Raw genomic sequence first — 13393 nt, 5'->3', positions numbered from 1 at the left:
GAAAGAGTGGCAGCGCTGATGCTTGGAGAGCAGGAAAGCACTGGGCCTTTACAGGACTAAGGCAAAGACAGGTGAACTTGCAGAAGACAAGGACACAGTACTGGGATGTAGGCTGCAAGAGCCTGCTAAGAAGTGGCAGGCAAAATGGCAGAATTCATGCCAAAACAAAAAAAGGAAAGGCCATACTGAAGGCAACCGCTCCATGGCTAAACTGGCTACCCTGTGCAGAACTGACCTCGAGCAAACACTCCTCTGAGTTCAAAGGCCTTATGACCATCACAATAATCATATATTTCAGTCAGTGTTGGTACATCCTAGGCCAGGATCTTACTTTGCCTTCTTTCCTTGTTTCTTAGTGGAGCCATTTCAACAGATAACACTTTCTCAGTTATCAAAGAACAGTTTCAAAGCACATTTTCTGCTGTATTTTTCTGTATTCTGGGTGTGATTTTAAAACATCAGAACTAAAGTCACTAATGTCCCATGCACCCAAAGCTCTTATGTTTCTTTCTCATAATGAGATGAGTGGGAATCTGGTAGGATACTGTTCAGTCATTCAGATAAATCAAAATAAAGGCTTTTTTTTTCACCTTTGTTTTTTTTTAACTGGAATGTGCTACCCTCAGCTTATTTTTGACCCCGAGAACATTCAAAATGTCAGATTGAAATTGGCAGTCTTGTCCTACAGGAAAAGAACCATTCATATCCAAAGCTGAGAAGAAAACTTAAACTGTAGAGCTATTACTAAAAGCTGAGCATCACCTGAAATAAAAAAAAAAGAGGTTTTAACTTCCACTTGCCAAGCAGGAGTCAATCCTATTTCACTTTTCTTCAGTCACCTTCTGATTTTTAAAAAGCTTTGTTTCAGAAGTGCATTACAAAATACTCTTTGAGATGCTACATTAAAAGTCACAGCTACAGCAAGGGAAGCACTGCTGACAAAAATGGCTCTCCAATGTGCTTCCTAAGGCTTGTCTAACCCAGGAAATATTCTCACACAGTAGAAATAGCCTGCTGTATTCAAATAATGCTCACACAAGACAAAAAACTGACTCCTACCATTCTCTTCATCTGCCTGGTACAGCGGGCACAGTACCAGACAAGTCGAGGATCATTCACTTCCTTGTCTGTCACCTGAGGTTTATGGCAATCCTGGTGGTAGAGATTATGGCACTCCTGACACTCCACTAGCTGATTCACAAAAGTAACTGTCATTTGCCTGCAGAGCAAATAGTTAAGAACAGATTATGGGAGAAAGCACTTAGAGGATTATCCAATTGTTGAAAATTTTGCAAGGCTTAAGTTAAAAAATAAAAATATTTTTCTTTTCACATATATTTTCTACCTGTGGCAAATCAAATGTATTCCTTTTTTTCCTGTATCAGTTCTTCCTAACTAACATTTCAGAAATTTGGTGTTTTTTAAAGGTCATTTTTTCCAAGATATTTGAAGACTTTAATTCTATTAAACATGTGTTGATGACAGTCTTGATTTCCCTGTTTGATTTTTAGTTTAGAGATGTAAGTCTTGCCTGCTTTGGTTCACCTGGGCATTTATGGATACATCACAGCACACCAATTACTTCCTCATTATAATAGCATATGAGGGACAGTCTCCATTTGGGTAATTTTGCTGTCAGCTGCAGAGCAATACAGTTCAAGAACAAATAATTTCTCAATGACAAGCATGTAGGAGTGCTTTCTGCTGCAGGATTTAAAAGCATCATCGCCCAAGCTCTACGCTACTTTGAAGATGTTTTATTAGCCATCCCTTTGGTCTCTACCCCATAAACAGACACGTGGAATTTGAGATAATACTAGAATCATGGAGAGATGGAATAGAAAGGATTAATTGTGCAGTCCTGCCTTGAAGCAAACATGCAAGCTGGTGATGAGGGCTTCATTTTGCGTGGGCCTTGCTGAAAGTAATCACGCTCTATAAATGACACATTAGTGATATATACATGGCTGGGAGTTTGCCTGTGAATTACCCAAATACCATTTTCCTAACGATTCCTCCTTTCAGATGACAAATCAAGCTATTTAATTGCTAAGCTGCTTTTGCTCATATCCCCGAGGAGCAGGTACCCAGGTAACCATGGAAACTCTATTTGTAGATACATGGGGAAAGGTAATCCCTTATTTCTTTATATAACAGAAAAACAAAGTCTGAAGGTATTGTCCATATAAGTACTGGAATATTTTCTAAGAAAGATTTCTCTTTTAAACAGGCTACTTAAAAACAGAAAGGGAAACCTTTCTGAAATTCTAGGATCCATTATTTTACATTCAGGATATTTAAAAGACGTTTTGTTTGATTTTTATTCCTAAACAAACTGGATCAGAACAAATAGTCTCAAGGAGGGAGATCTGCCCTACTTTAAAATTACAAAAACCAATCCCCAACTGATTAAAAACCCATGAACTCTTTATGCTCAGAAACAAGTCACTTTTAAATTATTAGATTACTACGAAACAAACCTAATGATTTTTTTCCTTCAAAAACCAACCAAACAAACAAGTATTCATAGAAAATTAGGTTGTTATTACCAAACCAGTCTTTTAAATTTTTTTTTGGGAGGAAAACTTCACTATCATGTACAAACTGCACGTACTATTTCCTCTTCGTACAACTGAGGAGCCAGTGAGGAGCCTCCATAACTGGTGAGTTGTCCTGTTTTTCCCAGCCTACAAGTACTGGAGAGGATGAAGTTATTTTAATATTCCTCCCCTCCTTAGGTCTAACTCAGTAAAAAAGAACAACTAACTCGATATAAAAGAACAAGAAGAAAAACACCACAGGCATCAACATTAATTACTCCTAATCACTATAAAAATACATTTGACACTTGGCAAATCTTGAAGAAACACTTCATGCCTTTGCTTTAGTTTTTACATCTCTAAAAATGAATAGTTAATATTCAAAAACACTTTTTTGCATTTGTGAACCCACAGCTGGGTTCTTGTTAGCTTGCATTCTTAAGCAATATAAATATAAATTCTTTTGCTATGAACTCCACCTACTCTGCAATTTGACATGTTTTCATTCACAACTGTTTGAATAATTGAGTTATTAAAAGATGTCATTTTAAAAACATACAGGGATATTATTATTTTGGCTCAAGATAAAAATTTTAAAAACATACTGGAATGTTATTATTTTGGCTCACCCCAAAAAGGGTGCAATAAATAGAGGAATATTGTCTGACCAATGTGCTGGATTCAGAACTTTAAAGCACAAGTCCTCTGAAAAACATCCAGTCCAGTGTGAGCTGGAGACAGACAACCATGTGACATCAGTTTCAGCAGGTTCCATGTAAAATGAAAACAATCCAGAGTGCTGGGGTGACTGTTGCCACTCTCTCTCTAATGAGTTGCTCCTTCCCCAGCAGTGCTTCTCCCTCTGTCTGGCATCAGAGATATTTTAGTTAGCCAGGGTAGATACATCTTTTACAAGAACACTTGAGTTGGTGACCATGAACGGGTAGAAGCAAAGCTTCAGCATCCAGGTTAAATAAACATGGATTGTGGAACAGCTAATGGAGCCATGTCTCTGGCCTGTGCCTTTCAAAGTCTTGGCTACACTGGGCACAGGACTTGCATTTTCTTTCTTCTGTTTCTTTACTTTGCAGGCATTTCTTATTATGCCTGCAAGTGTTTTTCTTTGCCAGGGAAGACACAGAATCAATCATCCACAGCAGTCAAGACTGTATAAACGAAACTTCATTATCCCCTCCTGCCAAACAAGGTAATACCTTACTATTTTTAGTAGCATTTTAACATACCACTGAAGGGGGCTTTGCCTCTTCTAGGAAACAGCAAAAATGGAATTTGCAGGAAAAAAGGTAAAGTTCAGATATTTATATACTTCTTCCTTTTTCAATGTCTATAACAAGAAGCTAAATATTTGAGCTAACACATGGGAGTAACATGAAATCCCATCAGACCCCAACTGGTCACCAGTATAATCATCTGTAACTACAGACATTTATCCTCTGTGCAGTGACAACACTTCCCTATCTTCACAACAGGAATAACCATGGAAATGATGAAAGAATAATATAATAGCACACTGCCTCCCAGCTGACTCAAGCTGAGTTAAAACACATACTGCTGCCAAAAGGCCTGTGCCTCTTCTCTGTCCTGGCTCTACACACGCGTGCCAGCATAAGCATTTACTCTTACTCAGCTGACTGAAACCCAAACCTACAGAAAAACCCAAATGGAGAGCTGATCCAGGGGCTGATTCAGCTGATCACAAATATACTGTACTGGCAATACACCCCACTAAACAGTCCAGGGAGAGAGGTAAAATTGGGAGAGCTAAACTGTTCCTTTGGCAGCACTGGGGCCTAACAAGGATATAAATGATCTGTGAAACAAAATCCTGGTGTGAGTGATTTGATCCTAGGGTAGTTATTCAAAAGTATTTTGCACATCTGTTAACAATAAATGGACTGCTAGTACCATGTTAACAAGTCCAGATTTAGAGCCCTTACTGAAACCTAAAAACAACCTGTCTTCACTGCAAGATATATTTGCTGATAAAACATGGCTATGTGTAAACTAATGTCAAATGATTAGGAAAAGAAGAGCAACACATACAGATCTCACATTAATACCACCTAAAAGTACTTTCAGATGAGAACTGATTTTTAAAAAAATGCTTATCGCTAGCCATTAATATTTTGTTTTGCAATAATTGAAAAATGTATTTGTCCCAATAGGTTTTGCATCTTATCTAGTTTTATTTTCACTTGTCCTTTCCTGCAGAAGAAAAGCTGGTTCACTCTCTAAAAGTTCTATTTTCAAGAAACCATTCTTATTCATGAAGGAGCCTTAAGTGTATTATCAATTCTGGATATTAAGCGATTAAGTTATTTCCAGAATAAAAACTTTGAGAAGCATTAACTCAATTAAAAAAAGGTAACTACACCTAGCTGGAAAGAAGCAATGTTGACTCACCTGCAAACAACACAGGCTAATCCCATTTCCATGGCAAAGTCATCAGCACTGGTTTCCTCAAAGCTAGATAAATCAGGCATGGATAAATCCTTGCTCGTCTGAACTGTAATAGGAGAGGACCGAGCCTCTTGCTTCTCCACCCTGGGCTTCTTTGGTGCATCAGCTCCTTCTGCAGGATCCCCTTTTGTTTATTAAACACACACACACAGAATGTGAAAATGCAACAAGCTAGCAGATTATTAAAATGAGTTAAAATGGAAGAGTTATATTAGCAGTATAAGAAGGTGTACTTTATGCAGCAGACACACAGTGTATTTTCTTTAATTACATATTTTCCTCAAAATATTTATGAGCTAGAAGCACAAGCTCCCTTTTTGTACTTCACCTCAAAATCCTTGAAAAAGCTTTGGGAATATCACATTTCAACTTGCTACATTTTAGTAATCTTTTATGAGATAATCTCCTAGGATTTAAAACACAGAATGGTTTGGAAGGCATCCCTTAAGTCCAACCTCCCCACAATGAGCACGAAAAATAATCACAGAATAATTACAAGAAGACATTTATTAGATTGCCTAAATGGCAACACGACTGACTAATGTAGCTCACAGGCTAGATGAGTTGAAGATACAATGAGTTGAAAAGGGGAACCTTTGTCTAAAACACCTTTGAGTTCATTAACCAAGTTATTTCACTAGAGAACAAAAATAACTTACTTTATCTGCAGATCTCTTTTCTGTTTCTTTTTTCACCTTTTCTGACGCAGTGGGCTTGCCATTGTTGTTGCCAGAAGGCAAACTGGATGAAGCTTTAGGCTCTTGCTTAATCGGTTTGGTGACAGATACTTTTGGTTGCTCTACTTCCTAGAAACAGAAACAAAAATTGAAACCAAATTCTGCTGTTGAGTTCCTACCTAATTTGCAATTAGTGAGATAACAGGACAGGCAAATAATATGCCATACAACACTGATCTACATATACACTTTCTATATAAAAAACATTTCTTAAAATATTTTCATATTACATCAACAAATTAGTGCTTAAATTGCAGAGAATCAATAAAATCTTCCCTTACCACTCACCTTTCTGAGGAAAAGGTGCTCCTTTTCCAAAGACAGATCCTCTTTGGAACATTAATTAAAAAGGAGACATTTCTGCTTTTAAAATTCAAAGAGGTAATGAACATGAATTTTCAGATAGTTCTAAGGACAAAATTCAATATAAGCTAAAAACACAAGCTAACAACTGACATAACCAGACATCAATAATTCATTCCTTCATGGAGAGAAATATTGATCTCCTCTTAATCTCAGTCCAGATTTGTCTATCAGATGAATAAATTTAGGAATCAACAGAAATCAATGGTTCTCATTAATGACACATTAGTGTCAGCAAATGGGTAATAATCAGGAGAGCCTGTAAATGAGTGACAGTCACACTGATGGGCATGAGCAAGGTACCCCCTCCCAGCCGGTAAGATGGGAGCAATTCTCTGCTGTATACTGGGACAGGTCCTAAGCCCTCAGCTTCAGCCCTCCAAAGTTCCTTGACTTTACTGTGGTAATCCTGTGCTCCCTACTCTCTTCTTGGATTTCATGGTCAACCACAAATTCACCCTGCAGCCTGCAAATGCAAGGAAAGGAATGCTTGTACTTTTTTTAATTTCTGACCTTTGCAGTCCTGCTGATATTGGATATATACTGAAAAGAGAATGAAGGATTTCTTCCTCTGGCCTGAGCCTCAGTTGCACCTGAGGGCAGGTGACTTCCAGCCAAGCTGTTATTAGAATTGGCTTCCCAAACCTCTTTGCACTGTTAATCTGCTCCCTGCTTCCTCTTTTAAACCACACATTTCTTTTTTGAGCTCTGAGATGAAGGGCACCAGAGAGTTTTGAGACCTGTGGTAGGTTTCAGGGAGTTAAGAGAAAGGAGTTAGACCACACAGTAAAGCATGATGTATGCTCAGCAGTACTAGTGCCTTTCAGTTATTTGGAGCCACGTAAAAATGAAATACTGCAAATGTATCAGCATACAGATCACCATTAGAACACAGCAGGCTGACATGCAGGCCTCCTAGGGGAGAACAAGACCTCGTTATCCATATGGCAATACACAGCAGCACAAGGATGTCCCTGCTTGTCTATTTCCATACACTCATCTCACAGTCAAATATTCTCTCTAGCAGGTGTTCAGTGATTTTCAGTAGATGAAAAGTATTGTTTGTCCATTGGACAGCAATGGTTTCAGCCTGCAAATAATTTGTGCTTTGAACCATTTGGTGGTTTTCTCCTATGACTTCATCAACAGAATTTCAAGGAAAGACATACAGCTTTATTGGTAAATAGCTTATTTTTGTTGCTTATTTCTCTGTGGCAAATGTAATCTGTATCTTAAAGAACTTTTAGCTCTGAAAAATAACTGCAGAAAAATGTAAATTTGCGGGCACCTTACACAGCATGTCTGATATAATGCTGAATATCTCTTTTAAGTCTTGGTGGATCAACAAGGTAAAGAGATTTTTTTCCCATTAACTTCCATTAATTGAAAGGATTATGTTGTATGGAAAAGGGGAATGATGAATATGAACACTCCATAATTACTTTTTCCTCAACTTCTGATTCTCTTTTAACTTTCCAGCTGTAAAAGAGGAACCAGGACTAGCAGGGGCTTTATTAAGGCACACAGAAAGGAGCCATGCTGCTCAACACCACTACCTTCTGAGAGGGACGATAGCTGGAGTCAGATCCTCTGGCCAACGACTCGTCGAGGAGTGCTTTCAGCTTTTCAGCAGAGTCCTTACTCTTGGAGTGCAAAAAGCCCAGGGCCTTCAGAAAAATGGGATCCAGCTCCAAGTTCACTGTAGCAGCCATAGTTGTGTCTTCAACGTGAGTTAAAAGAAAAAGCAATGACAACTTTATTCATGTGGAGCATAATTCAAACAGCATGTGGCAAATAGAAGATTTCTTTTTAAAATTTAATTGTATTAAACCACACCAAGGATTATATGTGAATTAATTATCAATAGAAGATGGCTGTGAACTTCAGTGCTGCAGAACTTACAATATGACTGGACATTTGAAATGTCAAATTCATTCTTTGGCATATATGAGATTCAGAAATGAAACTCACCATACTTAAGTAAATGAAAAAAAATTCATCATATTTATCATATCATATTCTTGATATTTCATATATAAAAATATTGAAAAGTATGCAAAATAAATATTAACTTCAAGAAAAGCAATTACGACCTTTCTTCTTAACACTTTTTGCACATACAGTGATTTTTAACTCGTTGATCATTTAAGAGCAGCTAGGAAAAATCTCACTTGTAGAAAAATTAACTTTTGAAACTTCTGAAAAGAACAGCTCATTGTAGCATGTAAGATATAAACAGCTAGTGTATTATTTTACATATATATATAAAATAGTTGAAAAAATTCTTAAATTTAGCTGAAACAGTGAAAAAATTTGTAATTCAGATTGTGACCTATCCACATACTCATGTGACAGTCTAAGTGTAATGTCCGATAATGACTATCCAGAGCTGTGAGATGCCTCAGCGTCCACGAAAATAGAATAAACTGAGGAAAATGTTACAATGACTTTAAAAAACTGTTTGGCTCATACCAATATATTCCTCCACTCTGGAGCACTGTGTTAATTTCTTTAAAAAACTCTAAGGAATTTACACCAGAAATTGTTCCTACAAAGATAGATACCTAACTTAAATCAGTAAAAGACAATTAATAATTTAAGAAATAACATGGGAAGTTTCCTGATCTTTTCTAAAAATGTATGAGAAGTGTTACTGTTAATAATCCCTTAAAGTCTCATTTAAAACACATAGGATGTTTGTGGGCTTGTGTTTTTACCCTCAATAATCTAGAAGACATTCTTGAAAAGCCTTTCATAACTTCTTTCATCAAAAGCACTGTCTGGACAGCTTTTTCACCTGAAGCTTCTGAGGTTTTGTCTAATGAATTCCTTTTGATATTCATGGCAATGAACTTTTACCTCTCTGGCCAAAACACCAGCACTGGCAGGCTGCTCCCTCAACACCTGCCTACAAGTCCCCAGGAACCTTTATCTCATGCTGAGCTTTCACGAGACACCAGAGAATCGCTTGACTGAGATCATCAAGGAGTTCAACGTACAGAACTTCATAGGGATTTTATCAATGGACCCAGCAGAGAGTTAAGAAACCTCTTCAAGAGCCTCCTCTCTCTTCCTTAATCTTTGCTACTTGACAAATCATTTTCTGGTGGCCACAGAACTTCTGCCAGGCAGTGCTACCCACCAGCTACTCGGCTGTGCCACTGATCAAGCACAAACTGCAGCGCAAGCCCCGTCCCGGCAATTTGGTCTCTCTCTGATGATGACAAAAAGTGAATTCACAGAGCACAGAAAGCACATACCCTCTTATCTTTATCCATCTACCTCTGATAAATGTTCAGGCTGCTCTTGAGATCTGTGGATAGATTATGTCCCACATTTCTTTGTTCTGTGAACATGCCTTCCAAGTGTCAGCACCACACTCTTAAAACCAGGACTCTGCTAAGCCCTCTGTTGAATGAAAACCTCAGAATTGAAACACTAATTTGAGAAATTTTGTAGAACTCCCTCTTAAAAAAATCTTTCAAGTTCTTCTCTGAGCAAAAGAGGAATTCTACTAGGAATACACAACTTGTATACATGGGAAACAGGCATTCTCAATGGCCATTCAGAGCCATTCTCTAATATTTTTAGAATAAATGTAAACACAATTCAATTTTCATCTCTTTGAAGGTAACACTTCCCAGATTTGCTTCTAGCTTTAGCTTTTTAAAGACATATATTGAAAGGAACTGGTAAACCCCAAATTTCAAAAGGGTTCTCCATACTTATTCCTTTATTTGCTATGTAATTGCAGCAATTCTTTCTCTGTTCTTGATGACAATTATAATGTCTAAGGCTACTACACTTACGACTAAGATATCACAAGGAATTTCTCATGAGAAGAGTGGATAGTGGGCTTAGTAAACAGTTCAAGTATATTCAGTTTAGGCATGTATCTTCAAATTTTAAAAAAATCTATTAGTGAGTTAGAGAAGGGAAGCACATTCAAAGGAAAGATGAACACATCAATAACTGCCTTAAAAATAGCATCATCTGAAAAAAGCAAATTGATAATCATGCTCTCCTTATGGGACCATAGTAACACTGCTGTCAAACAGGTTACTAACATCTGTCCTGGTCCAAAAGGCAAATTATTGCTTTTGGTAGTGGCCCTTTCCAGATGTTCACAGCTCAAACTGTTTTAGAGTATCAAACAGTGGATTGGCACTTATAAACCTAAGATCCAATTTCATTCATTCGTGTTTTCGTGCACAAACTGCTCCTCTGGCAGTCAAGTCAGCATACAGCAATGTGACAGCCTTGAGACAAGGACAGCAGAGTGTTTCAATGATGATTCCACAGGTTATTCTGCAAGACAAACCTCCTTGACATTTTTCTTGAAGTGGAATCTTAGTATAGGAAATAAAAATTAAAATGCTATTTAGAAAAGAGTGAGTATGACAGTGTCTTTTCTGCATTAGATTGATAATGCAGCTGTGAGTTCAGAGGGCTGTGTTAAAACCCTTGAACCCTGAGCAGAACAGGTTTTGCACCAAGCAAGCAGACCCTCTTGCAACCCAGCATTCACCCATCAGCCTAACCCTAAAAGCACTTTTCTCAACGTAGGTCTCTTTTACCTCCCAGGGTGGACTATTCTAAGTGATTTAAATCTATGGGGAAACATAGATGTCATTCAGTGAGTTGTTACTCTTAAAACATCCAAGAAGTTTAGGATTCTTTCATTTCTTGAGTATACTATTGTCTTCTGCCAAATACAATCGACCTTAACTGAGCACTCTACAGAATACATGGTCTTCCAACTTAAAACTTACTAGATTTATAGGGTGTAGGAGCCCTTTTCTTTTTTTCATTCATTTGCAATCTACTGTTTTGCATACCTGCCCATGTGTTATCTTATTCATCATAACTTGCAGCTAAATGGATCTACTTCCATTACATTTTCAGATATGGTCATATTTTTAACCATTTGTTTCTGAGCTCCTATTTCTATTATTTTCTGAGGCAAGTGTACTACTAAAGATGTTTTTCCAAGAAAGTACACCTCTTCTACTTACATTGCAATGCTATTATGGACTTCTGCTATTATGCCATCCTTTTATACACTCATCACTATTTTTATTTTTTACTGCCACTTATGATTAAAAGGCCTTTCACTCACATATCCTTTCAGCTACCTTCAAAATCTGTAGCAGCTACCTTAAAACACAGTCACATGAATCAACAGCTTATAATTCCTTACAACACACTCACTACATTGTTTTTCATTTACCACCATAAAATCAATTCACTTTTCCCTGTGACTTTGGATCCTTTTGCTCCTCAGAATTTACCTCCTTCCTGACTACAGCTATCAACAGTGACAGTGGCAGATTTTTCCTATTTACCAATAATGCCTCGTACAGGTTACTTTCAGATCTGATGAGTCTTAAGAAAGTAGATCAAGGAAAATCCTAAAAGCAGAAAAAAAAATGAACTTCCATTTCCAGTTTTTGCTACTTAACTATCTTAATCAGCACTTGATTTATGACAGGATAATTTCTCAGTAACTTTCCACAAGGGACATTTCAAAACTCACGCACTTCAGTAGTCTGGATAGCTGTATTAATGAGAACAATTGTATTAATCAGTTCTAATTTCCTTGTCATCGTCTTCAAAGAATCTTTTAAGACACGTATAAGATCTCCTGCTATGGAGTTACTAGTACTGGCATCCTTAATTTTACATTCTATTCTACAACATATTTTATAGTGTTCTTTTAAATTAGTATTCCAATCAATATCACTGTAACCAGATTATCCAATTTTAAAAAAATTACACTAATGCCCTATATTTGCTGTTTCCTCCACAGAAAGAGTGAATTATTTCAGGATTACAGAATCATTCCTTGGGGAAGGGAGCCCACATGGTCACTCTGTGCAACCTCCTGTTCAATACAAAGTCAACTCTGAATTCAGACCAGCTTGCTCAGGACTTTTCTAGCTGGATCCTGAAAATCTCCAAAGGTAGGAATGCAAAAATCTTTCTAGGCAACCTGTCCCACTGCCTCACTGTCCTTATTTCCTTGCTTTGAATTGGAAGTTTTAAGTTGTGCTGTCTCTCATTCTCCCACTGTGCATGTGTGTTGGAAGACTGGCTCTACCTTTCCAATAATATCCTCAGGTAGAGGAAAACTTCCATTATAACCCCCTAAGCCCACAGCAGATGGTATCCAACACTCCCTCCATCTCCAGATCTAGCTATTTAGTCACAGAGGACATGCCAATTGATCAGGCATGATTTCACCTTGGTAGATCATGGCTCTGCCCAGTTTTTACCTTCTTATTCCTCCACAATCCTTCCACACCAGGAAGGAATGAGGCTGATCAGTCTGTAGTTCTCTTGCTTGTCCTTCTTGCCTTTATGAAGATAAGATTTGCCTTTCTCCAGTCTTTGGGATCTCCCTCAGTTTCATGGCCTTTAAAAGATGATAGAAAGCAGCTTTGTGAAGACACTGTCAGTTGCTGGCATCCTTGAATGCAGTCTGCCCAGGCCCATGGACTTATCAGGGAAACAATCCTGCTTCAATCCTCTTCCACAACTTGTAGCTCCTCCTCTCCTTAAGCTCTGCCTTGTGGCAAAAGGCCTTGGAACACCTTACAGGTCAAGTGTGTGGCAAAGAAGACATCAACTATTTGACCTTATTTGTTTCTGCTGTCACTAACAAACTTATTCCATGCAGCAGTGGTGACGTATTTTCCTTGTGAATCCTTTTCCTGATAAATGGCATGATCCTTGTGAGTGCCTTTCAACTCAGGATATTTTGTGATCATTGTACCTGCAATTGAGATTTCTTAAGCACTGCTACCACTGAGCTTCAATACTCTGCAAAAAATGGACCTGAAGGTGTTTCAACATGTCACTGCTCATTGGCTTAAGCCACTGGTTAATTGAGTACATCTCCACTACTGTTTTCACCTTTGCATTACTCAAGGCCCACACTGAAACTTATCAAGTGTACAAATTCCTGGGTACTATCCTCCTGGTAATTTATTAGAGAGAGAAGCACACTTCAGTTAAATTTCTGAAACAGCTGCACCAAAGCCACGACGTGACCCTCCGCAACCTACTCGCTGTGAATTCCTCCCTTGGATTTCTTTTTACCAACGAAGGAAACGCCTCTCACCTGAAAGCAACACTTTAGAATGCTCAAAAGAATAAAATACCACCCTGCTACAACCATTATTGCCCCGCACGGACGTGTGCCCAGGAGGGGCCGTCCCTTGGCACCGCCGTGTCCCGCAGGGACAGCGCGGCCGCCGCTCCCTCCGGGCT

At 38.2% G+C, this 13393-nt stretch overlaps 1 protein-coding gene across 1 annotated transcript in view; it reads right to left on the bottom strand.

The window, feature by feature from the left end:
- INTS12 (integrator complex subunit 12) overlaps nt 1-13393 on the bottom strand; it is a 16794-nt gene that overhangs the window by 2985 nt on the left and 416 nt on the right. The window contains 4 exon segments of the mRNA XM_031066373.1: nt 1060-1219; nt 4965-5152; nt 5681-5827; nt 7678-7841. Of these exon segments, the coding sequence (XP_030922233.1) occupies nt 1060-1219; nt 4965-5152; nt 5681-5827; nt 7678-7833 (651 nt within the window). The 5' untranslated portion in view covers nt 7834-7841.

The sequence above is a fragment of the Geospiza fortis genome, unplaced genomic scaffold (assembly GCF_000277835.1).
Source record: "Geospiza fortis unplaced genomic scaffold, GeoFor_1.0 scaffold11, whole genome shotgun sequence".
NCBI classification, from domain to species: domain Eukaryota; kingdom Metazoa; phylum Chordata; class Aves; order Passeriformes; family Thraupidae; genus Geospiza; species Geospiza fortis.
This window is presented reverse-complemented; position numbering and strand designations above follow the sequence as displayed.